At 42.9% G+C, this 25633-nt stretch overlaps 1 protein-coding gene across 3 annotated transcripts; it reads left to right on the top strand.

Annotated features, from left to right (window-relative positions):
- On the top strand, positions 1 to 25633 carry LOC124022382 (acyl-CoA desaturase-like). 3 transcript variants are annotated; one of them, XM_046337327.1, is made up of 6 exons: positions 1 to 168; positions 10873 to 11134; positions 11791 to 11921; positions 16261 to 16466; positions 23782 to 24014; positions 24929 to 25633. In XM_046337327.1, the coding sequence occupies exons 2-6, from the start codon at positions 10903 to 10905 to the stop codon at positions 25132 to 25134; spliced, it is 1008 nt and encodes a 335-aa protein (XP_046193283.1). In that variant the 5' UTR covers positions 1 to 168; positions 10873 to 10902; the 3' UTR covers positions 25135 to 25633. The 3 variants fall into 3 exon arrangements, with proteins under 3 accessions (XP_046193283.1, XP_046193281.1, XP_046193282.1); XM_046337325.1 differs by lacking the exon at positions 1 to 168 and adding an exon at positions 10419 to 10587; XM_046337326.1 differs by lacking the exon at positions 1 to 168 and adding an exon at positions 10681 to 10704.

Here is a 25633-nt window from a genome sequence, read left to right on the forward strand (position 1 = left end):
ACTCACTTTGCAGGCATGTCGTAGGATTGGTCAGAGGGGAACACATGTTGAAGAACTGCTGCTGATTGGTTGTTTTGAATCAGACGACGTAAACTGTTTGTGCGGGTGATTTTACCAGGTGAACCGCCCTAGTGCCATTATGACCTAAAGTAACCTCTTCTTGACAAGGTGATGTAACCATAACCTCCATCAAACACAATGCATGTATAATTATCCTACATTCACCAATGGGAAGTGAACACAGTCTTATTGTGTTGTTGGGGTGTGTCAGAGTCATATGGTATATATCCCAAATGGCTCCATATTCCCTATATAGTGCACTACTTTTGAAAAGAAGGCCCTGGTCAAGTTAAGCACTATATCGGCAATAGAGTGCCATTTGGGGAGCAGATTATATCTACATTCATAGTCCTACCCAGACATGATTCCTAGAGCTCTAGCCAGCTTTGAGTTTTAGGGAAACCCTTCACTTGCAATTTACTGAGAGCTTTGGCCTCAAAGACAAAGATAGAACAGCTGTGGATCTGTTAAGTAAATCAAATAAAAATGTATGTGTGCCGAATACAACAGGTGTAGTAGACCTTACCGTGAAATGCTGAATACAACAGGTGTAGGTAGACCTTACCGTGAAATGCTGAATACAACAGGTGTAGGTAGACCTTACCGTGAAATGCTGAATACAACAGGTGTAGGTAGACCTTACCGTGAAATGCTGAATACAACAGGTGTAGAAGACCTCACAGTGAAATGCTGAATACAACAGGTGTAGTAGGCCTTACCGTGAAATGCTGAATATAACAGGTGTAGGTAGACCTTACCGTGAAATGCTGAATACAACAGGTGTAGGTAGACCTTACCGTGAAATGCTGAATACAACAGGTGTAGGTAGACCTTACCGTGAAATGCTGAATACAACAGGTGTAGTAGACCTTACCGTGAAATGCTGAATACAACAGGTGTAGGTAGACCTTACCGTGAAATGCTGAATACAACAGGTGTAGTAGACCTTACCGTGAAATGCTGAATACAACAGGTGTAGTAGACCTTACCGTGAAATGCTGAATACAACAGGTGTAGGTAGACCTTACCGTGAAATGCTGAATACAACAGGTGTAGGTAGACCTTACCGTGAAATGCTGAATACAACAGGTGTAGGTAGACCTTACCGTGAAATGCTGAATACAACAGGTGTAGGTAGACCTTACCGTGAAATGCTGAATACAACAGGTGTAGGTAGACCTTACCGTGAAATGCTGAATACAACAGGTGTAGGTAGACCTTACCGTGAAATGCTGAATACAACAGGTGTAGGTAGACCTTACCGTGAAATGCTGAATACAACAGGTGTAGGTAGACCTTACCGTGAAATGCTGAATACAACAGGTGTAGGTAGACCTTACCGTGAAATGCTGAATACAACAGGTGTAGTAGACCTTACCGTGAAATGCTGAATACAACAGGTGTAGGTAGACCTTACCGTGAAATGCTGAATACAACAGGTGTAGGTAGACCTTACCGTGAAATGCTGAATACAACAGGTGTAGGTAGACCTTACCGTGAAATGCTGAATACAACAGGTGTAGTAGACCTTACCGTGAAATGCTGAATACAACAGGTGTAGGTAGACCTTACCGTGAAATGCCGAATACAACAGGTGTAGGTAGACCTTACCGTGAAATGCTGAATACAACAGGTGTAGTAGACCTTACCGTGAAATGCTGAATACAACAGGTGTAGGTAGACCTTACCGTGAAATGCTGAATACAACAGGTGTAGTAGACCTTACCGTGAAATGCTGAATACAACAGGTGTAGTAGACCTTACCGTGAAATGCTGAATACAACAGGTGTAGGTAGACCTTACCGTGAAATGCTGAATACAACAGGTGTAGGTAGACCTTACCGTGAAATGCTGAATACAACAGGTGTAGGTAGACCTTACCGTGAAATGCTGAATACAACAGGTGTAGGTAGACCTTACCGTGAAATGCTGAATACAACAGGTGTAGGTAGACCTTACCGTGAAATGCTGAATACAACAGGTGTAGGTAGACCTTACCGTGAAATGCTGAATACAACAGGTGTAGGTAGACCTTACCGTGAAATGCTGAATACAACAGGTGTAGGTAGACCTTACCGTGAAATGCTGAATACAACAGGTGTAGGTAGACCTTACCGTGAAATGCTGAATACAACAGGTGTAGGTAGACCTTACCGTGAAATGCTGAATACAACAGGTGTAGTAGACCTTACCGTGAAATGCTGAATACAACAGGTGTAGGTAGACCTTACCGTGAAATGCTGAATACAACAGGTGTAGTAGACCTTACCGTGAAATGCTGAATACAACAGGTGTAGGTAGACCTTACCGTGAAATGCTGAATACAACAGGTGTAGGTAGACCTTACCGTGAAATGCTGAATACAACAGGTGTAGGTAGACCTTACCGTGAAATGCTGAATACAACAGGTGTAGGTAGACCTTACCGTGAAATGCTTACTTACAAGCCCTTAGCAACTAGCCCAGTGGTTAGAGTATTGTGTCAGTAACCAAAAGGTTGCTGTATCGAATCCCTGAGCTGATGTCACTGTGTTTGACACGGTGTCTGATCCCCTGTAGGCCGTTGTGCCATTGATCAAGGCACTTAACCTCCACAAAGTAGACCTGCACTCTTAGTCGCATGTTGTCAACATGTGGTCAACCCTCCATCTGGAGAGCTCCTGGGTGTTCAGGCTTGACTTTTGATCTATCCCTGAAACACCCAAGTCTGCTTATCAAGGTCCTGTTGAGCAGCTGATGTTTAGGCTACAATGTGGTTAGAGCAGGGCTTGAACAAAAGTCTGCACACCCAGTAGCTATCCTGCAGTGGTGAAAAGTACTTAAGTACTACTTAAGTTGTTTATTGGGGTACTTTATTATTTATATTTTTAACAACTTTTACTTTTACTTCACAACATTCCTAAAGAAAATTATGTACTTTTTACTCCATACCATATTCCCTGACACCCAAAAGTACTCATTACATTTGAAATGCTTAGCAGGATAGAAAATGGTCCAATTCGCACACTTATCAAGAGAACATCATCCATACTGCCTCTGATCTGGTGGACTCACTAAACAGACAAGATACCTGGTCATCCCTACTGCCTCTGATCTGGAGGACTCACTAAACAGACAACATACCTGGTCATCCCTACAGCCTCTGATCTGGAGGACTCACTAAACAGACAACATACCTGGTCATCCCTACAGCCTCTGATCTGGTGGACTCACTAAACAGACAACATACCTGGTCATCCCTACTGCCTCTGATCTGGAGGACTCACTAAACAGACAACATACCTGGTCATCCCTACAGCCTCTGATCTGGAGGACTCACTAAACAGACAACATACCTGGTCATCCCTACAGCCTCTGATCTGGAGGACTCACTAAACAGACAACATCACTAAACAGACAACATACCTGGTCATCCCTACAGCCTCTGATCTGGAGGACTCACTAAACAGACAACATACCTGGTCATCCCTACAGCCTCTGATCTGGAGGACTCACTAAACAGAGAACATCCCTGGTCATCCCTACAGCCTCTGATCTGGAGGACTCACTAAACAGACAACATCCCTGGTCATCCCTACAGCCTCTGATCTGGAGGACTCACTAAACAGACAACATACCTGGTCATCCCTACTGCCTCTGATCTGGTGGACTCACTAAACAGACAACATCCCTGGTCATCCCTACAGCCTCTGATCTGGAGGACTCACTAAACAGAGAACATCCCTGGTCATCCCTACAGCCTCTGATCTGGAGGACTCACTAAACAGACAACATCCCTGGTCATCCCTACTGCCTCCGATCTGGAGGACTCACTAAACAGAGAACATCCCTGGTCATCCCTACAGCCTCTGATCTGGAGGACTCACTAAACAGACAACATCCCTGGTCATCCCTACAGCCTCTGATCTGGAGGACTCACTAAACAGACAACATCCCTTGTCATCCAGGCATCAAACACCTGGAAACTATGGAAACCAGGTGTTTGATGTGTTTGATACCATTCCACTGATTCCACTCCAGTCATTACCATGAGCCTGTTCTCCCCAGTTAGGGTACCACCAACCAAGTCATTTGTCAATTCTTACCATTCTTTGTTGTCGCAATTCCACGGCTACGGTTTAATAGAGGGTAATCCCAGTTTCCCAACGGTGCAGATTTAATAAGGCTAGTGCGGGTGGAAAGGTGACAACGACATTAATGCTCAGTTATAATTAACTAGCGAGATAACTGCTACACGTTGTTTTGAATTGGCTATCTACACTGAACAAAAATATGACTGCAACATGTAAAAGGTTGGTCCCATGTTTCATGAGCTGAAATAAAAGATCCCAGAAATGTTCCATACGCACAAACATATTATTTCTCTCAAATTTTGTGCACAAATTTGTTTACATCCCCGTTAGTGAGCATTTAACCATTGCCAAGATAATCTATCCACATGACAGGTCTGGCATATCAAGAAGCTGATTAAACAGTATGATCATTGCACAGGTGAACCTTGTGCTGGGGACAATAAAAGGCCACTCTAAAATGTGCAGTTTTGTCACACAACGCAATGTCACAGATCGTCCAGATCGTCCTCACCAGGGTCTTGACCTTGAATCCCGGTTTCAACTGTACCAGGCAGATGTCAGACAACGTGTATGGCGTGGTGTGGGCGAGCCGTTTGTTGATGTCAACGTTGTGAACACAGTGCCCAATAGTTGCGGTGGGGTTATGGTATGGGCAGGCATAAACTGTGGACAATGAACACAATTGCATTTTATCGATGGCAATTTGAATTGACACAGATACCGTGAGGAGATCCTGAGGTCCATTGTCGTGCCATTCATCCGCCGCCATCACCTCATGTTTCAGCATGATAATGCACTGCCCCATGTCACAAGGATCTGTACACAATTCATAGAAGCTGAAACTGTGTTTGTTCTTCCATAGCCTGCATTCTCACCAGACTTGTCACCCATTGAGCATGTTTGGGATGCTGTGGATCTATGTGTACGACAGCGTGTTCCAGGTCCCGCCAATATCCAGCAACTTTGCACAGCCATTGAAGAGGAGTGGGACAGCATTCCACAGTCCACAATCAACAGCCTGATCAACTCCATGAGAATGAGATGTGTCTTGCTGCATTAGGTAAATGGTGGTCACACCAGATACAAGGGGCACAACTTTGGTTTTAGAAGTGGGGGGACATACAGTTTAAATCGGAAGTTTACATACACCTCAGCCAAATACATTTCAACTCAGTTTTTCACAATTCCTGGCATTTAATCCTCGTAAGAATTACCTGTCTTAGGTCAGTTAGGATCACCACTTTATTTTAAGAACGTGAAATGTCAGAATCATAGAAGAGAGAATGATTTATTTCAGCTTTTATTTCTTTCATCACATTCCCAGTGGGTCAGAAGTTTACATACACTCAATTAGTATTTGGTAGCATTGCATTTAAATTGTTTAACTTGGGTCAAATTCTTCAGGTAGCCTTCCAGAAGCTTCCCACAATAGGTTGGGTGAATTTTGGCCCATTCCTCCCGACAGAGCTGGTGTAACTGAGTCAGGTTTGTAGGCCTCCTTGCTCGCACACCCTTTTTCAGTTCTGCCAACAAATGTTCTATAGGATTGAGGTCAGGGCTTTGTGATGGCCACTCCAATACCTTGACTTTGTTGTCCTTTTTGCCACAACTTTGGAAGTATGATTGCGGTCATTGTCCATTTGGAAGACCCATTTGCGACCAAGCTTTAACTTCCTGACTATTGTCTTGAGATGTTGCTTCAATATATCCCCATAATTTTCCTCCCTCATGCCATCTATTTTGTGAAGTGCACCAGTCCCTCCTGCAGCAAAGCACCCCAACAACATGATGCTGCCACCCCCATGCTTCACGGTTGGGATGGTGTTCTTGTAAGCCTCTCCCTTTTCCTCCAAACATAACGATGGTCATTATGGCCAAACAGTTCTACTTTAATTTCATCAGACCAGAGGACATTTCTCCAAAAAGTACGATCTTTGTCACCATGTGCAGTTGCAAACCGTAGTCTGGCTTTTTTATGGCGGTTTTGGAGCAGTGGCTTCTTCCTTGCTGAGCAGCCTTTCAGGTTATGTCGATATAGGACTCGATTTACTGTGGATATAGATACTTTTGTACCTTCCTTTTCGCACCAAAGTACGTTCATCTCTAGGAGACAGAACGCGTCTCCTTCCTGAGCGGTATGACGGCTGCGTGGTCCATGGTGTTTATACTTGCGTACCATTGTTTGTACAGATGAACGCGGTATCTTCAGGCGTTTGGAAAAGGCTCCTAAAGATGAACCCGACTTGTGGAGGTCTACAATTTTTTTCTGAGGTCCTGGCTGATTTCTTTTGATTTTCCCATGATGTCAAGCAAAGAGGCACTGAGTTTGAAGGAAGGCCTTGAAATACATCCACAGGTACACCTCCAATTGAGTCAAATTATGTCAATTAGCCTATCAGAATCTTCTAAAGCCATGACATCATTTTCTGGAATTTTCCAAGCTGTTTAAACTTAGTGTATGTAAACTTCTGACCCACTGGAATTGTGATACAGTGAATTATAAGTGAAATAATTAGTCTGTAAACAACTGTTGGAAACATTACTTGTGTCATGCACAAAGTAGATGTTCTTACCGACTTGCCAAAACTATAGTTTGTTAACAAGAAATTTGTGGAGTGGTTGAAAATCTAGTTTTAATGACTCCAACCTAAGTCTATGTAAACTATGCACAAATATATATATATAAATATAGATATATATATATATTTTTTGTTGTTGTAAAATCCAGACAGATAAACACTCCAAGCGTCTGCATGGTCCTAAAGCACACCTTTTCCTAGGTTTGTATCACATTCCATTGATAAAATGGGGGAATGTGGTGGGGACTTGTTGCGCCCCTGCCAGATACTGGTTTTCTGATCCACACGGTATCTGTGACCAACAGTTGCATATTTGTATTCCCAGTCATGTGAAATCTATAGATTCGGATTTGGGCCTAATGAATGTATTTCAATTGACTGATTTTCTTATATGAACTGTCAACTCAGTAAAAAATATTTTAAATTGTTGCATGTTGCGTTTATATTTTAGTTCAGGGTAGTTAGTCTGTTGTCTGTCATTATGTTATACCTGCTGCTGAATTGCCGCGCGCTCTCTCTCCTCGGGCAACAGACCACTCATTCTCTCACACGTGCAGCGTACAACAGTCACGCAATGAATGGTCCTTCCGGTAATGGCTGATACGTCGATTTTTAAGTGATTGATCATATTTAAAAGTGTACCTTCATTAATTAATTATATTAACAAAAATGATTCAACTCATTTCAATTACCTTTCATGACCTTAAAAACCCTCATTTGACACCATGCCATTCAGGCTGGCGCATTTTCAATCTGCACAATCTGGAACAGCCTACAGCCACGCATAGTTTCACAGACGAGCGGCAAATCAATTTCAACAAAGCGGAATCAGGAAATGAATGCCCAATTTTCATTGATATTCAATACAGATCCCGCCTTCCATTCCGTTTTGATCACCGTGTTTTGCCTCGGTGTGTGAATCTGCGCCGGCGACATGCTACTTTGTTTTATAGAGGCGCTGGTTTGCAATTACCAGAAAATGTGAAGTCCGGGTACGGAGCTCGTCGGGACACTCCGGCCTAAATCAAGCAATCTTAGACATCATCTCTCACTGCATTCCCATCATTGCAGGGCAGCCGTGTGGGTGTGGGTGTGGGTGTATCAATGGGCAAAGCATTCTTCTCCTCTTTATTCAGTGTTTGAATGAAAGTGGTGATATTAAAAAATATATATGATGAATGAATCAAGCACATTAAAAAGACATGCCTATTATCACCAAGCGCATGAACCACCGAAACCACTGAAATGTGGCGTGACATTCAGAGGCTTCCTGTGGAATTCATCATAGAGGTGTGGGAAGCACAGCACTAGAGACGTGGTAACAACACATGGCAAAGCTGAAGCAGAGAGCGGCGGAACGACTGTAGCCTGTCGGAGGAACGACTGTAGCCTATCAGAGGAACGACTGTAGCCTATCAGAGGAACGACTGTAGCCTGTCGGAGCCTGCCTATCGGAGGAACGACTGTAGCCTATCAGAGGAACGACTGTAGCCTATCGGAGGAACGACTGTAGCCTATCGGAGGAACGACTGTAGCCTATCGGAGGAACGACTGTAGCCTCGGAGGAACGAGTAGCCTAAGGAACGACTGTAGCCTATCGGAGGAACGACTGTAGCCTAAGGAACGACTGTAGCCTATCGGAGGAACGACTGTAGCCTATCAGAGGATCGGAGGAACGACTGTAGCCTATCAGAGGAACGACTGTAGCCTATCGGAGGAACGACTGTAGCCTATCAGAGGAACGACTGTAGCCTATCAGAGAACGACTGTAGCGACTGTAGCCTATCTGTAGCCTATCCTATCGGAGGAAGCGACGACTGTAGCCTATCAGAGGAACGACTGTAGCCTATCAGAGGAACGACTGTAGCCTATCGGAGGAACGACTGTAGCCTATCGGAGGAACGACTGTAGCCTATCAGAGGAACGACTGTAGCCTATCAGAGGACTGTAGCCTATCGGAGGAACGACTGTAGCCTATCGGAGGAACGACTGTAGCCTATCGGAGGAACGACTGTAGCCTATCGGAGGAACGAGCTGGAGGAACGACTGTAGCCTATCGGAGGAACGACTGTAGCCTATCGGAGGAAGCGACTGTAGCCTATCAGAGGAACGACTGTAGCCTATCGGAGGAACGACTGTAGCCTATCGGAGGAACGACTGTAGCCTATCGGAGGAACGACTGTAGCCTATCGGAGGAACGACTGTAGCCTGTCGGAGGAACGACTGTAGCCTATCGTCCTATCGGAGGAGCCTAGGAACGACTCGAGGAACTGTAGCCTGTCGGAGGAACGACTGTAGCCTATCGGAGGAACTGTAGACTGGAGGAACGACTAGCCTGTCGGAGGAACGACTGTAGCGACTGTAGCCTATCGGAGGAACGACTGTAGCCTCGGAGGAACGACTGTAGCCTATCGGAGGAACGACTGTAGCCTGTCGGAGGAACGACTGTAGCCTATCGGAGGAACGACTGTAGCCTGTCGGAGGAACGACTGTAGCCTGTCGACTGAGCCTATCGAGGAACGACTGTAGCCTATCGGAGGAACGACTGTAGCCTGTCGGAGGAACGACTGTAGCCTGTCGGAGGAACGACTGTAGCCTGTCGGAGGAACGACTGTAGCCTGTCGGAGGAACGACTGTAGCCTGTCGGAGGAACGACTGTAGCCTGTCGGAGGAACGACTGTAGCCTGTCGGAGGAACGACTGTAGCCTGTAGCCTGTCGGAGGAACGACTCCTGGAGGAACGACTGTAGCCTGTCGGAGGAACGACTGTAGCCTGTCGGAGGACTGTAGCCTGAGGAACGACTGTAGCCTGTCGGAGGAACGACTGTAGCCTGTCGGAGGAACGACTGTAGCCTGTCGAGGAACGACTGTAGCCTGTAGCCTGTAGCCTGTCGGAGGAACGACTGTAGCCTGTCGGAGGAACGACTGTAGCCTATCGGAGGAACGACTGTAGCCTATCGGAGGAACGACTGTAGCCTATCGGAGGAACGACTGTAGCCTATCGGAGGAACGACTGTAGCCTATCGGAGGAACGACTGTAGCCTATCTACTATCTAATGGCTGCAGATAGTCCCATCATGCTGACAGTGTCGCTATCACTGATGACCCAAACCAACCGTTTGATGTTTTTAGCTTGGGCTACTGCTATTGTCAGTATTGCATTACATTTCCAGAGTGACAATCCAATAAAACATGTAAACTATTTGTGTAAACCTGTACAATAGATTATTATTGATCAATTTCGTATTAATGAGATGTGACTAAAGTAGGCCTACACTTTCTCCATCCAATATTCAACTGTATTTGTCACATGCGTCGAATACAACATGTTTAGACCTTACCGTGAAATGCGTATTTACAAGCTATTTTAACCAACAGTGCAGTTCAAGAAATGGTTAAGAAAATATTTACGAAACAAAACAAAAACAAACAAAAGTAACACAATAAAATAACAATAACGAGGCTATAAACAGGGGGTACCGGTACCGAGTAAATGTGCCGGGGTACAGATTAGTCGAGGTAATTTGTACATGTGACTATGCATAGACATGAAAACCAGACTGTAGTATATTATTATGTAAATGATGAGAATATTCTATTAACAAGTTCTTATAACAACGTGAACATCAGATAACAGGGCAACCAATGAAACGAGGCGAGAAAGGTGGTATCAAACCCAGCTTGTCCAATTACAGTCTCGCAAATATCTTCTCCAAATCCCGGAGCACCTAGGAAGGTAAAAACGGCTTCAGCAACACTGGAACTTATGTCATCACAGTGTTATTATATTATTTTCAATTCAGTGCCGTTTACCACCATTTTAAACTGGATTCTATCATATTTGTTCGCATCAATTAACAGAAGTAGTCTTCATAAGGTACGTTTGATTTTTAATTTAATATAATTACGGGGATGTTTCATCCAACATTAGTCAACTAAGGTACGCGGTGTCTTGATGCCACAGTGTTCAGCATCACCACCCAGGAACAGACAGGTTTTGTCACCATCGTGCAACGTTTAACCACAATTTCGAGTGACATTAGTTACAAATGTCAATTTCTGCAGAAACATTACATTTCATTCACATTCACGCCACTATTTTATGACTGTTGTGTTGTCTCGTTATACTGAAGGTAACAAAATGTCTGCTTTCCGTTGCCAGTTTCATTCATCAACAAAATCAACGGCGAGGATGACTGACACGGAGATAGAGGGTCCGGGGAGACACAGGAACGGTGATGTGCTCGCAGAATCGGCGACAAAAAGAGATGATGTGTTTGACGAAACGTACAAAGAGAAAGAAGGTCCCAAACCTTCAATGATACTCGTGTGGAGAAATATCATATTGATGACTTTGTTGCACATTGGAGCCGTGTACGGCATCACCCTCGTCCCATCTGCTCATGTTTTGACCTGGGCTTGGTGTAAGTATGATAAAGCTAACCCACTTGTTATTTCAAATTGAACTGAGTTTTCGTATTGTTTTTATGGCGTAGTTAATGTTCCCCTCGGATTGGGCACACGCACGGCACAGCTGGATTCGCCAGTCTTCAGTGCTGCGTGGCGCAAACTCTCTGCCTCTTTCTCTCCCCCCTGCTGGTGAACACGGATGGTTGTCATTTCTCTGCAAATGTAATACTATCATAACCAGACATGTAGAAGGTTCTAGAAACAATTGTTATTATGCATTCATACAAAAAAAAAACTCTTAACCAAATATGATTATTGTATCCCGGAGATAAACTCCAAATGAACGATTCTATGGAAAAGAGACATTCTAATCGGTTGACCCTTCCACTCCGTTTGACGGTGTATATTATTATTCACTATCGCTCGTTTATACTCTGTTATGGAATAGCAGACGCTTTTTTCTGGATTAGATGGCAAACGAATGAATGAATGTTTTTAGGAAAAGCAGAGAGTACAGGACCCATTCTCTGCCACCTGATGCTATTCATGTTTATGGTCGTGTTTCCTCTGTTTTATCATGCAAATGAATCTGCGCGAGGAGCTGTTGTCATCTGACCATTGAAATATACTTTGTTCCTCTATCTTCCTTGTTCTCTCTCTTTCCACACAGTTGTGTTTTGCTTTTTAACAAGTGCTTTAGGAGTGACTGCGGGGGCTCACCGGCTATGGAGCCACAGGTCCTACAAGGCCTCGTTACCTCTCAGAATCTTCCTTGCCACTGCCAACTCCATGGCCTTTCAGGTACAACATGGGTCTTTCCCACTTCACCTTCATTGAACCGGGTTGAACATCAGAAGACAGACAATAGCGGTACAAACACAAGAACCTCTTCCATTGTTATGATGAACAAACCTTCCCGAAGTATCATTCTGTTAGCCTGGTCAAGCAGACGACTGCATGCACTCAGAATGTGAGCTGCTCGTGAGATCAGGCTGTAATGTAGAATGTTCATTCAAATTATGCTAATTTACAGTGCCTTTGGAAAGGATTCAGACCCCTTGACTTTATCCACATTTTGTTACGTTACAGCCTTAATCTAAATTAGATTAAATATATTTGTGTACACACAATACCCCATAATGACAAAGCGAAAACGGGTTTTGGGATATTTTTGCGATATATATACTTATTTATATAAGTATTCAGACCTTTTGCTATGAGACTCAAAGTTTAGCTCAGGTGCCTCCTGTTTCCATTGATCATCCTTGAGACATTTCTACAACTTGATTGGAATCAACCTGTGGTAAATTCAATTAATTGGACATGATTTGGAAAGGCACACAACTGTCTATATAAGGTCCCACAGTTGACAGTGCATGATGTCAGAGCAAAAACCAAGCCATGAAGTCGAAGGAATTGTCCTTAGAGCTCCGAGACAGGATTGTGTCGAGGCTCCGATTTGGGGAAGGGTACCAAAACATCCCTGCAGCATTGAAGGTCCCCTTAAACACAGTGGCCACCATCATTCTTAAATGGAAGAAGTTTGGAACCAACAAGACTCTAGTTGTAGCTGGCCTCACGGTCAAACTGAGCGATCGGGGGAGAAGGGCCTTGGTCAGGGCTGTGACGACAAAACCGATGGTTACACTGACAGAGTTCCTCTGTGAAGATGGGAGAACCTTCCAGAAGGACAACCATCTCTGCAGCACTCCACCAATCAGGCCTTTATGGTAGAGTGGCCAGACAGAAGCCACTCTTCAGTAAAATACACATGACAGCCTTTTGTGCTGTTATCTGTGCCCAATAATGTTTGTACCATGTTTTGTGCTGCTACCATGTTGTTTTGTCATGTGTTGCTGCCTTGCTATGTTGTTGTCTTAGGTCTCTCTTTATGTAGTGTTGTGTCCTTTTGGTAGGCCGTCATTTTAAATAAGAATTTGTTCTTAACCTGTTACTCCTACCTCCTACTTTTTCAAACATTCTGTTAAAAATCGCGCAACATTTCAGCGCCCTGCTACTCATGCCAGGAATATAGTATATGCATATGATTAGTATGTGTGGATAGAAAACACTCAGACGTTTATAAAACTGGTTAAATCACGGCTGTGACTATAACAGAACGTGCCTTTAATCGAAAAGCGCAGGAAAATCTGATCACTGAAAATGTGAAAATATATCCATGCGCCACTAGAACCCATTGTTGAATGTGAACCACATTAAATGGGGCCGAGGTTGCAATACCTACAGCTTCCACACGATGTCAACAGTCTTGTAATTTGCCTACGATTTGTTTCTTGGTCAAACGGACACGAGGATATTTTGGTTGAGATTTACCCGGACATTATTTCCAGACGTACAGCTATTAAATATACATCGCCTCGTGATCAATTTGATCGATTATTAACGTTTACTAATACCTAAAGTTGCATTACAAAAGTATTTCGAAGTGTTTTGTGAAAGTTTATCGTCGACTTTTTTAATTTAAAAAAATGACGTTACGTTATAAAACGCTATTTTTTTCCTTGATCACACAGTCTTCATAGATCGATATCTAGGCTATATATGGACCGATTTAATCTATAAAAAAAAGACCCAATAGTGATGTTTATGGGACATCAAGGAGTGCCAACAAAGAAGATGGTCAAAGGTAATGAATGTTTTATATTTTATTTTTGCGTTTTGTGTAGCGCCGACTATGCTAATTATTTTGTTTACGTCCCCTGCGGGTCTTTTGGGGTGTTACATGCTATCAGATAATAGCTTCTCATGCTTTCGCCGAAAAGCATTTTAAAAATCTGACTTGTTGCCTGGATTCACAACGAGTGTAGCTTTAATTCAGTACCCTGCATGTGTATTTTAATTAACGTTTGAGTTTTAACGAGTGCTATTAGCATTTAGCGTAGCGCATTTGCATTTCCAGATGTCTAGATGGGACGCCTGCGTGTCGGGTAGGAGTAAGAGGTTAACTGACTTGCCTAGTTAAATAAAGGTTAAATACTAAACAAATACATAAAAACAGCCTGCTTGGAGTTTGCCAAAAGGAACCTCAAGACTCAGACCATGAGAAACAAGAATCTATGATGAAACCAAGATTAAATTCTTTGGCCTGAATAACGTCTGGAGGAAACCTGGAACCATCCCTACGGTGAAGCATAGTGGTGACAGCATCATGTCTGGAGGAAACCTGTAACCATCCCTACTGTGAAGCATAGTGGTGGCAGCATCATGTCTGGTGGAAACCTGGAACCATCCCTACGGTGAAGCATGGTGGTGGCAGCATCATGTCTGGAGGAAACCTGTAACCATCCCTACTGTGAAGCATAGTGGTGGCAGCATCATGTCTGGTGGAAACCTGGAACCATCCCTACGGTGAAGCATGGTGGTGGCAGCATCATGTCTGGAGGAAACCTGGAACCATCCCTACGGTGAAGCATGGTGGTGGCAGCATCATGTCTGGAGGAAACCTGGAACCATCCCTACAGTGAAGCATGGTGGTGGCAGCATATTGTCTGGAGGAAACCTGGAACCATCCCCACGGTGAAGCATAGTGGTGGCAGCATCATGTTTGGAGGAAACCTGGAACCATCCCTATGGTGAAGCATGGTGGTGGCAGCATATTGTCTGGAGGAAACCTGGAACCATTCCTACTGTGAAGCATGGTGGTGGCAGCATCATGTTATTGGGATGTTTTTCAGAGGCAGGGACTGGGAGAATAGTCAAGATCGAGGCAGAGATGAACAGAGCAAAGTACAGAGAGGTCCTTGATGAAAATCTGCTCCAGAGCGCTCAGGACCTCAACTTCCAACGGGACAATGACCCTAAGCACAGCCAAGACAACGCAGGAGTGGCTTCGGGACAAGTCTCTGAATATCCTTGAGTGGCCCAGCCAGAGCCCAGACTTGGACCCGATCGAACATCTCTGGAGAGACCTGTAAATAACTGTGCAGCGACATTCCCCATCAAACCTGACAGGGCTTGAGAAGATCTGCAGAGAAGAATGGGAGAAACTCCCCAAATACAGGTGCTCCAAGTTTGTAGCATCATACCCAAGAAGATTCGAGGCAGTAATCGCTGCTAAAGGTGCTTCAATAAAGTACAGAGTAAAGGGTCTGAATACTTATGTAAATGTGATATTTCCGTTGTTGTTTTTTTCATACATTAGCTAAAATGTTTTAAATGTTTTTTTTATCTATACACTGTATATATATTTTTGCTTTGTCATTATGGGGTATTGTGTGTAGATTGATTATAATTATTTTTCAAATCAATTTTAGATTAAGGCTGTAACCTAACAAACGTTTGGAAGAAGTGAATGGGTCTGAACTTTCCCAAGGCCCTGTATATGTCACAATGCAATGTATTTTTGTCATGTAATTTGAGTTGACAACACAGCAAAGATTGAAAGGTCCACTTCCTGGTTTTATTTCCTGGATTGGTCCTAGTTTGAAGCGAACAACGTTTAGGCCAATGTAATAATTCCATGCAGAAGCGTTTGAAAATAAACAAATTCATTGGACCAGCGTGGCGTCGCTGATTCTACAGGATTAGCCATTTTAAAAAGGACTGCAAGTGAATTTTAGCCGTACTGAAAGTTCGCTATGAAAGTGGAGAATAAACACAGTCGTAGTTCATTTCAGCTAACTACTCAGTAAACACAGAATAACTGTCGTTCTGGTCATTGAAACGTTTTTCAAATGATCCACATCCACATTTATTACTTGATGTCCCGACCGCTGGTCACGTGTTCAACGCTCATCCTGTAGAATCAGCACCGGCACCGGTCCAATGAATTTGTTTCCTTTCGAACACTCCACATGGAATTATTACGCTGTCTTTACCAGTATGTTAACGACCTAGACATGGCTACACTCAAAATGGCTGCCAAGTCCACCCATTATGCCACCAGGCCCATTCTATGGATTCTATGTATTTGTCTTTGTGCCCCCCACTACAATGGTACACTCAAAATGGCTGCCAAGTCCGCCCATTATGCCATCAGGCCCGTTCTATGGATTCTATGTATTTGTCTTTGTGCCCCCCACTACAATGGTACACTCAAAATGGCTGCCAAGTCCACCCATTATGCCATCAGGCCCGTTCTATGGATTCTATGTATTTGTCTTTGTGCCCCCCACTACAGAATGATATCTTTGAATGGGCTCGGGACCACAGAGTTCACCACAAGTTTTCAGAGACCGATGCCGACCCGCACAACGCCGTCCGAGGGTTCTTCTTCGCCCACATCGGTTGGCTCCTGGTGCGTAAACACCCAGACGTCATTGAGAAGGGGAAGAAGCTGGAGCTCAGTGACTTGAAGGCTGACAAGGTCGTCATGTTCCAGAGGAAGTAGGTGTTCCTTCCTGACGATCCATTTCAACCGTATTCCTTGAATTCTCTTTTTCCATCTGTTTCTGTTCACTCCCCACTAAACCTGTCCTGTTCATAGTTAGATCACCAGTATGACTCCCCACTAAACCTGTCCTGTTCCTAGTTAGATCACCAGTATGACTCCTCACTAAACCTGTCCTGTTCCTAGTTAGATCACCAGTATGACTCCCCACTAAACCTGTCCTGTTCCTAGTTAGATCACCAGTATGACTCCCCACTAAACCTGTCCTGTTCCTAGTTAGATCACCAGTATGACTCCCCACTAAACCTGTCCTGTTCCTAGTTAGATCACCAGTATGACTCCCCACTAAACCTGTCCTGTTCATAGTTAGATCACCAGTATGACTCCCCACTAAACCTGTCCTGTTCATAGTTAGATCACCAGTATGACTCAGAAGTAAACCTGTCCTGTTCATAGTTAGATCACCAGTATGACTCTCCACTAAACCTGTCCTGTTCATAGTTAGATCACCAGTATGACTCAGAAGTAAACCTGTCCTGTTCATAGTTAGATCACCAGTATGACTCCCCACTAAACCTGTCCTGTTCCTAGTTAGATCACCAGTATGACTCAGAAGTAAACCTGTCCTGTTCATACAGTGCCTTGCGAAAGTATTCGGCCCCCTTGAACTTTGCGACCTTTTGCCACATTTCAGGCTTCAAACATAAAGATATAAAACTGTATTTTTTAGATGAAGAATCAACAACAAGTGGGACACAATCATGAAGTGGAACGTCATTTATTGGATATTTCAACAAATTTTTAACAAATCAAAAACTCAAAATTGGGATCACCAGTGCAAAATGAGTTCAGCCCCACTAAACCTTCCTTTCAGTGCAGCAAACTCCCCACCAGAAGTTCAGTGAGGATCTCTGAATGATCCCAATGTTGACCTAAATGACTAACTCAGATGATAAATCACAATGACCAAGATGTCATACAGTGCCTTGTCTCTGCCCCCTTCTCTGGTCTTCTCCACATTTATTCAAACATAAAGATATAAAACTGTATTTTTTTGGAAGAATCAACAACAAGTGGGACACAATCATGGTCTCTTTATTGGATATTTCTCATATCAAAAACTGAGGTATTATTAGATGTAAAACTAGAGGATATGAGGATCTCTGAATGATCCAATGTTGACCTAAATGACTAATGATGATAAATACAATCCAAGATGTCATCGAGGATATGTCTCTGTTCTCTGGTCTTCTCCACAGGTATTACTAGATGTAATAGAGGATATGTCTCTGGTCTTCTCCACAGGTATTACTAGATGTCATAGAGGATATGTCTCTGGTCTCTGGTCTTCTCCACAGGTATTACTAGATGTAATAGAGGATATGTCTCTGGTCTTCTCCACAGGTATTACTAGATGTAATAGAGGATATGTCTCTGGTCTTCTCCACAGGTATTACTAGATGTAATAGAGGATATGTCTCTGGTCTTCTCCCACAGGTATTACTAGATGTAATAGAGGATATGTCTCTGGTCTTCTCCACAGGTATTACTAGATGTAATAGAGGATATGTCTCTGGTCTTCTCCACAGGTATTACAAGATGTAATAGAGGATATGTCTCTTCTTCTCCACAGGTATTACTAGATGTAATAGAGGATATGTCTCTGGTCTTCTCCACAGGTATTACAAGATGTCATAGAGGATATGTCTCTGGTCTTCTCCACAGGTATTACTAGATGTAATAGAGGATATGTCTCTGGTCTTCTCCACAGGTATTACTAGATGTAATAGAGGATATGTCTCTGGTCTCTGGTCTTCTCCACAGGTATTACAAGATTTAATAGAGGATATGTCTCTGGTCTTCTCCACAGGTATTACTAGATGTAATAGAGGATATGTCTCTGGTCTTCTCCACAGGTATTACTAGATGTCATAGAGGATATGTCTCTGTTCTCTGGTCTTCTCCACAGGTATTACTAGATGTAATAGAGGATATGTCTCTGGTCTTCTCCACAGGTATTACTAGATGTCATAGAGGATATGTCTCTGGTCTTCTCCACAGGTATTACTAGATGTAATAGTATGTCTCTGGTCTTCTCCACAGGTATTACTAGATGTAATAGAGGATATGTCTCTGGTCTTCTCCACAGGTATTACTAGATGTAATAGAGGATATGTCTCTTCTCCACAGGTATTACTAGATGTAATAGAGGATATGTCTCTGGTCTTCTCCACAGGTATTACTAGATGTAATAGAGGATATGTCTCTGTTCTCTGTCTTCTCCACAGGTATTACTAGATGTAATAGAGGATATGTCTCTGGTCTTCTCCACAGGTATTACTAGATGTCATAGAGGATATGTCTCTGGTCTTCTCCACAGGTATTACTAGATGTAATAGAGGATATGTCTCTGGTCTTCTCCACAGGTATTACTAGATGTAATAGAGGATATGTCTCTGGTCTTCTCCACAGGTATTACTAGATGTAATAGAGGATATGTCTCTGGTCTTCTCCACAGGTATTACTAGATGTAATAGAGGATATGTCTCTGTCTCTGGTCTTCTCCAGGTATTACTAGATGTCATAGAGGATATGTCTCTGGTCTTCTCCACAGGTATTACTAGATGTCATAGAGGATATGTCTCTGGTCTTCTCCACAGGTATTACTAGATGTCATAGAGGATATGTCTCTGGTCTTCTCCACAGGTATTACTAGATGTAATAGAGGATATGTCTCTGTTCTGGTCTTCTCCACAGGTATTACTAGATGTAATAGAGGATATGTCTCTGGTCTTCTCCACAGGTATTACTAGATGTAATAGAGGATATGTCTCTGGTCTTCTCCACAGGTATTACTAGATGTAATAGAGGATATGTCTCTGGTCTTCTCCACAGGTATTACTAGATGTAATAGAGGATATGTCTCTGGTCTTCTCCACAGGTATTACTAGATGTAATAGAGGATATGTCTCTGGTCTTCTCCACAGGTATTACTAGATGTAATAGAGGATATGTCTCTGGTCTTCTCCACAGGTATTACTAGATATAATAGAGGATATGTCTCTGGTCTTCTTCCCACAGGTATTACAGATGTAATTACTCTGGTCTTCTCCACAGGTATTACTAGATGTAATAGAGGATATGTCTCTGGTCTTCTCCACAGGTATTACTAGATGTCATAGAGGATATGTCTCTGGTCTTCTCCACAGGTATTACTAGATGTAATAGAGGATATGTCTCTGGTCTTCTCCACAGGTATTACTAGATGTAATAGAGGATATGTCTCTGGTCTTCTCCACAGGTATTACTAGATGTAATAGAGGATATGTCTCTGGTCTTCTCCACAGGTATTACTAGATGTCATAGAGGATATGTCTCTGGTCTTCTCCACAGGTATTACTAGATGTCATAGATTAGATCTGTCTCTGGTCTTCTCCACAGGTATTACTGTCTCTGGTCTTCTCCACAGGTATTACTAGATGTAATAGAGGATATGTCTCTGGTCTTCTCCACAGGTATTACTAGATGTAATAGAGGATATGTCACAGGTATTACTAGATGTAATAGAGGATATGTCTCTGGTCTTCTCCACAGGTATTACTAGATGTAATAGAGGATATGTCTCTGGTCTTCTCCACAGGTATTACTAGATGTAATATAGGATATGTCTCTGGTCTTCTCCACAGGTATTACTAGATGTAATAGAGGATATGTCTCTGGTCTTCTCCACAGGTATTACTAGATGTAATAGAGGATATGTCTCTGGTCTTCTCCACAGGTATTACTAGATGTAATAGAGGATATGTCTCTGGTCTTCTCCACAGGTATTACTAGATGTAATAGAGGATATGTCTCTGGTCTTCTCCACAGGTATTACTAGATGTAATAGAGGATATGTCTCTGGTCTCTGGTCTTCTCCACAGGTATTACTAGATGTCAGATTCTACAGGTATTACTAGATGTCATAGATATATGTCTCTGGTCTTCTCCACAGGTATTACTAGATGTAATAGAGGATATGTCTCTGGTCTTCTCCACAGGTATTACTAGATGTAATATTACAGGTATTACTAGATGTAATAGAGGATATGTCTCTGTTCTCTGGTCTTCTCCACAGGTATTACTAGATGTAATGAGTATGTCTCTGGTCTTCTCCACAGGTATTACTAGATGTAATAGAGGATATGTCTCTGGTCTTCTCCACAGGTATTACTAGATGTAATATAGGATATGTCTCTGGTCTTCTCCACAGGTATTACTAGATGTAATAGAGGATATGTCTCTGTTCTCTGGTCTTCTCCACAGGTATTACTAGATGTAATAGAGGATATGTCTCTGGTCTTCTATTACTAGATGTAATATAGGATATGTCTCTGGTCTTCTCCACAGGTATTACTAGATGTAATAGAGGATATGTCTCTGGTCTTCTCCACAGGTATTACTAGATGTAATAGATATGTCTCTGGTCTTCTCCACAGGTATTACTAGATGTCTCTGGATATGTCTCTGGTCTTCTCCACAGGTATTACTAGATGTAATAGAGGATATGTCTCTGGTCTTCTCCACAGGTATTACTAGATGTAATAGAGGATATGTCTCTGGTCTTCTCCACAGGTATTACTAGATGTAATAGAGGATATGTCTCTGGTCTTCTCCACAGGTATTACTAGATGTAATAGAGGATATGTCTCTGGTCTTCTCCACAGGTATTACTAGATGTAATAGAGGATATGTCTCTGGTCTTCTCCACAGGTATTACTAGATGTAATAGAGGATATGTCTCTGGTCTTCTCCACAGGTATTACTAGATGTAATAGAGGATATGTCTCTGGTCTCTGGTCTTCTCCACAGGTATTACTAGATGTAATAGAGGATATGTCTCTGGTCTTCTCCACAGGTATTACTAGATGTAATAGAGGATATGTCTCTGGTCTTCTCCACAGGTATTACTAGATGTAATAGAGGATATGTCTCTGGTCTTCTCCACAGGTATTACTAGATGTAATAGAGGATATGTCTCTGTTCTCTGGTCTTCTCCACAGGTATTACTAGATGTAATAGAGGATATGTCTCTGGTCTTCTCCACAGGTATTACTAGATGTAATAGAGGATATGTCTCTGGTCTTCTCCACAGGTATTACTAGATGTAATAGAGGATATGTCTCTGGTCTTCTCCACAGGTATTACTAGATGTAATAGAGGATATGTCTCTGGTCTTCTCCACAGGTATTACTAGATGTAATAGAGGATATGTCTCTGGTCTTCTCCACAGGTATTACTAGATGTAATAGAGGATATGTCTCTGGTCTTCTCCACAGGTATTACTAGATGTAATAGAGGATATGTCTCTGGTCTTCTCCACAGGTATTACTAGATGTATAGAGGATATGTCTCTGGTCTTCTCCACAGGTATTACTAGATGTATAGAGGATATGTCTCTGGTCTTCTCCACAGGTATTACTAGATGTAATAGAGGATATGTCTCTGGTCTTCTCCACAGGTATTACTAGATGTCATAGAGGATATGTCTCTGGTCTTCTCCACAGGTATTACTAGATGTAATAGAGGATATGTCTCTGGTCTTCTCCACAGGTATTACTAGATGTAATAGAGGATATGTCTCTGGTCTTCTCCACAGGTATTACAAGATGTAATAGAGGATATGTCTCTGGTCTTCTCCACAGGTATTACTAGATGTAATAGAGGATATGTCTCTGGTCTTCTCCACAGGTATTACTAGATGTCATAGAGGATATGTCTCTGGTCTTCTCCACAGGTATTACTAGATGTCATAGAGGATATGTCTCTGGTCTCTGGTCTTCTCCACAGGTATTACTAGATGTCATAGAGGATATGTCTCTGGTCTTCTCCACAGGTATTACTAGATGTCATAGAGGATATGTCTCTGTTCTCTGGTCTTCTCCACAGGTATTACTAGATGTAATAGAGGATATGTCTCTGGTCTTCTCCACAGGTATTACTAGATGTAATAGAGGATATGTCTCTGGTCTTCTCCACAGGTATTACTAGATGTAATAGAGGATATGTCTCTGTTCTCTGGTCTTCTCCACAGGTATTACTAGATGTAATAGAGGATATGTCTCTGGTCTTCTCCACAGGTATTACTAGATATAATAGAGGATATGTCTCTGGTCTCTGGTCTTCTCCACAGGTATTACAAGATGTAATAGAGGATATGTCTCTGGTCTTCTCCACAGGTATTACTAGATGTAATAGAGGATATGTCTCTGTTCTAGATGTAATAGAGGATATGTCTGGTCTTCTCCACAGGTATTACTAGATGTAATAGAGGATATGTCTCTGGTCTTCTCCACAGGTATTACTAGATGTAATAGAGGATATGTCTCTGGTCTTCTCCACAGGTATTACAAGATGTCATAGAGGATATGTCTCTGGTCTTCTCCACAGGTATTACTAGATGTAATAGAGGATATGTCTCTGGTCTTCTCCACAGGTATTACTAGATGTAATAGAGGATATGTCTCTGGTCTTCTCCACAGGTATTACTAGATGTAATAGAGGATATGTCTCTGGTCTTCTCCACAGGTATTACTAGATGTAATAGAGGATATGTCTCTGGTCTTCTCCACAGGTATTACTAGATGTAATAGAGGATATGTCTCTGGTCTTCTCCACAGGTATTACTGTAATAGTCTCTGGTCTTCTCCACAGGTATTACTAGATGTAATAGAGGATACTAGGTAATAGAGGATATGTCTCTGGTCTTCTCCACAGGTATTACTAGATGTAATAGAGGATATGTCTCTGGTCTCTGGTCTTCTCCACAGGTATTACTAGATGTAATAGAGGATATGTCTCTGGTCTTCTCCACAGGTATTACTAGATGTAATAGAGGATATGTCTCTTCTCCACAGGTATTACTAGATGTAATAGAGGATATGTCTCCTTCTCCACAGGTATTACTAGATGTAATAGAGGATATGTCTGGTCTTCTCCACAGGTATTACTAGATGTAATAGAGGATATGTCTCTGGTCTTCTCCACAGGTATTACTAGATGTAATAGAGGATATGTCTCTGGTCTTCTCCACAGGTATTACTAGATGTAATAGAGGATATGTCTCTGGTCTTCTCCACAGGTATTACTAGATGTAATAGAGGATATGTCTCTGGTCTTCTCCACAGGTATTACTAGATGTAATAGAGGATATGTCTCTGGTCTTCTCCACAGGTATTACTAGATGTAATAGAGGATATGTCTCTGGTCTTCTCCACAGGTATTACTAGATGTAATAGAGGATATGTCTCTGGTCTCTGGTCTTCTCCACAGGTATTACAAGATGTCAGTGGTCCTGATGTGCTTCTCCATCCCCATGTTTGTTCCTTGGTGCCTGTGGGGAGAGAGCCTGTGGCTGGGCTACTTCGTGCCGGGTCTGCTGAGGTACACCCTGGTACTGAACGCTACCTGGCTGGTCAACAGTGCTGCCCACATGTGGGGAAACCGGCCCTACGACACCAACATCAACCCCAGAGAGAACAAGTTTGTCACCCTTAGTGCCATAGGTATGTTAGCTACCTCTTGCCATTTTAAAAGATCTTAAGATCTTTCATTAAGTCGCTCCTTTATAACATGGTAGTAGTTATATCGTAGATGACTCTATACTGGGGTCTCCTGAGTGGCGCAGTGGTCTAAGGCACTGCATCGCATTGCTAGCTGTGCCGCTAGAGATTCTGGGTTCGAGTCCAGCCTCTGTCGCGACCGGGAGACCCGTGGGGCAGCGCACAATTGGCCCAGCGTCGTCTGGGTTGGGGGAGGGTTTGGTCGGCAGGGATGTCCTTGTCCCGTCACGCACTAGCGACTCCTGTGGCGGGCCGGACCGGGCGCAGTGCACGCTGACACGGTCACCAGGTGGAAGGCGTTTCCTCCGACACATTAGTGCTTCCGGGTTAAGTGGCCGTTGTGTCTAGAAGCAGTGCGGCTTGGGGCCGGGTTGTGTATCGGAGGACGCACGGCTCTCGACCATCGCCTCTCCTGAGTCCGTAGGGGAGTTGCAGCGATGAGACAAGACTGTAACGACCAATTGGAAACCATGAAATTGGGGAGAAAACAGGGGTAGATAAATGACTCTATATTACACAATTATCGCAGAACAGTAGCCTAACAGAACGAGCGTTGATTTCTGTGCTTGTAATTACCTTCCTGGGTGATATTAAACATGTGATGTATTTAACCTGCTGTCAGTTGACTGTGATTACACCAGTTTGTTCAAAGAGATCAAAAGGGGATTGGTTGTTCATTATCGATGACGAGCAAGTTTATGAATTTTAGGTTTTGGAGTTGACAGAAAATAATATTTATAGTAGCTCTATATCAAACCATGTGTGGGTGTTCACATCTTACAAGATATCTTGAATGTGTGATTCTGTGTAAATAACGGCCAACGGTTATCCTGACTGTGGTTTCCTGTCACTTTCAGGTGAGGGGTTCCATAACTATCACCACACCTTCCCATATGATTATGCATCCAGTGAGTTTGGCTGCAAACTGAACCTGACCACCTGTTTCATCGACTTGATGTGTTTCCTCGGCCTGGCAAAGGACCGCAAGAGAGTGACCCCTGAAATAGTGCTGGCCCGGGCTCAGCGCACTGGGGACGGAAGCACCCGGAACCGGAGTGGCTAGGAGGTTGTCCCCAATCTCAAAAAAGCTCCAAAACAAAAACCAATGTAAAAAAAAAACTAAAAAAATACATATATATATAAAACCGACAAAAGTTTAGTTTGCAGTGTAATTTTGAGAGATGCTTCTCTATCTTGTAGCTACAGTCACAGCTTCACTCTTCTCCTTTGTGAGCTTTTTACGGATTTCCTAAAGAGTTCTTAAAGATTCGTGTTAGCTTTTAAAATAGGGACTTTAATCACCTTACGTTTTACTGTTTAATTTCTTCTACGCTGCAGCAAATAGTGTTGTGTGAAATGGTACAAATCTGTCTGTTGCCAAAGCTGGTATGCTGCCATTGGTCGAGCCTCCCTCAGTAGGCTGGAGGAGGTGTTCATGAGCTGTGAATGCTTCTTCTGCTGCAATGTTACATTGATGTTGCCTAGGCAATCAATCCAGAGTTTCTCTTTAATACTGCTGTCAAGTATTAAAGGAGAGATTTGAAAAAATAAGAAAGCTTTTT

The sequence above is a fragment of the Oncorhynchus gorbuscha genome, unplaced genomic scaffold, assembly GCF_021184085.1.
Source record: "Oncorhynchus gorbuscha isolate QuinsamMale2020 ecotype Even-year unplaced genomic scaffold, OgorEven_v1.0 Un_scaffold_1363, whole genome shotgun sequence".
Classification (NCBI taxonomy): Eukaryota; Metazoa; Chordata; class Actinopteri; order Salmoniformes; family Salmonidae; genus Oncorhynchus; species Oncorhynchus gorbuscha.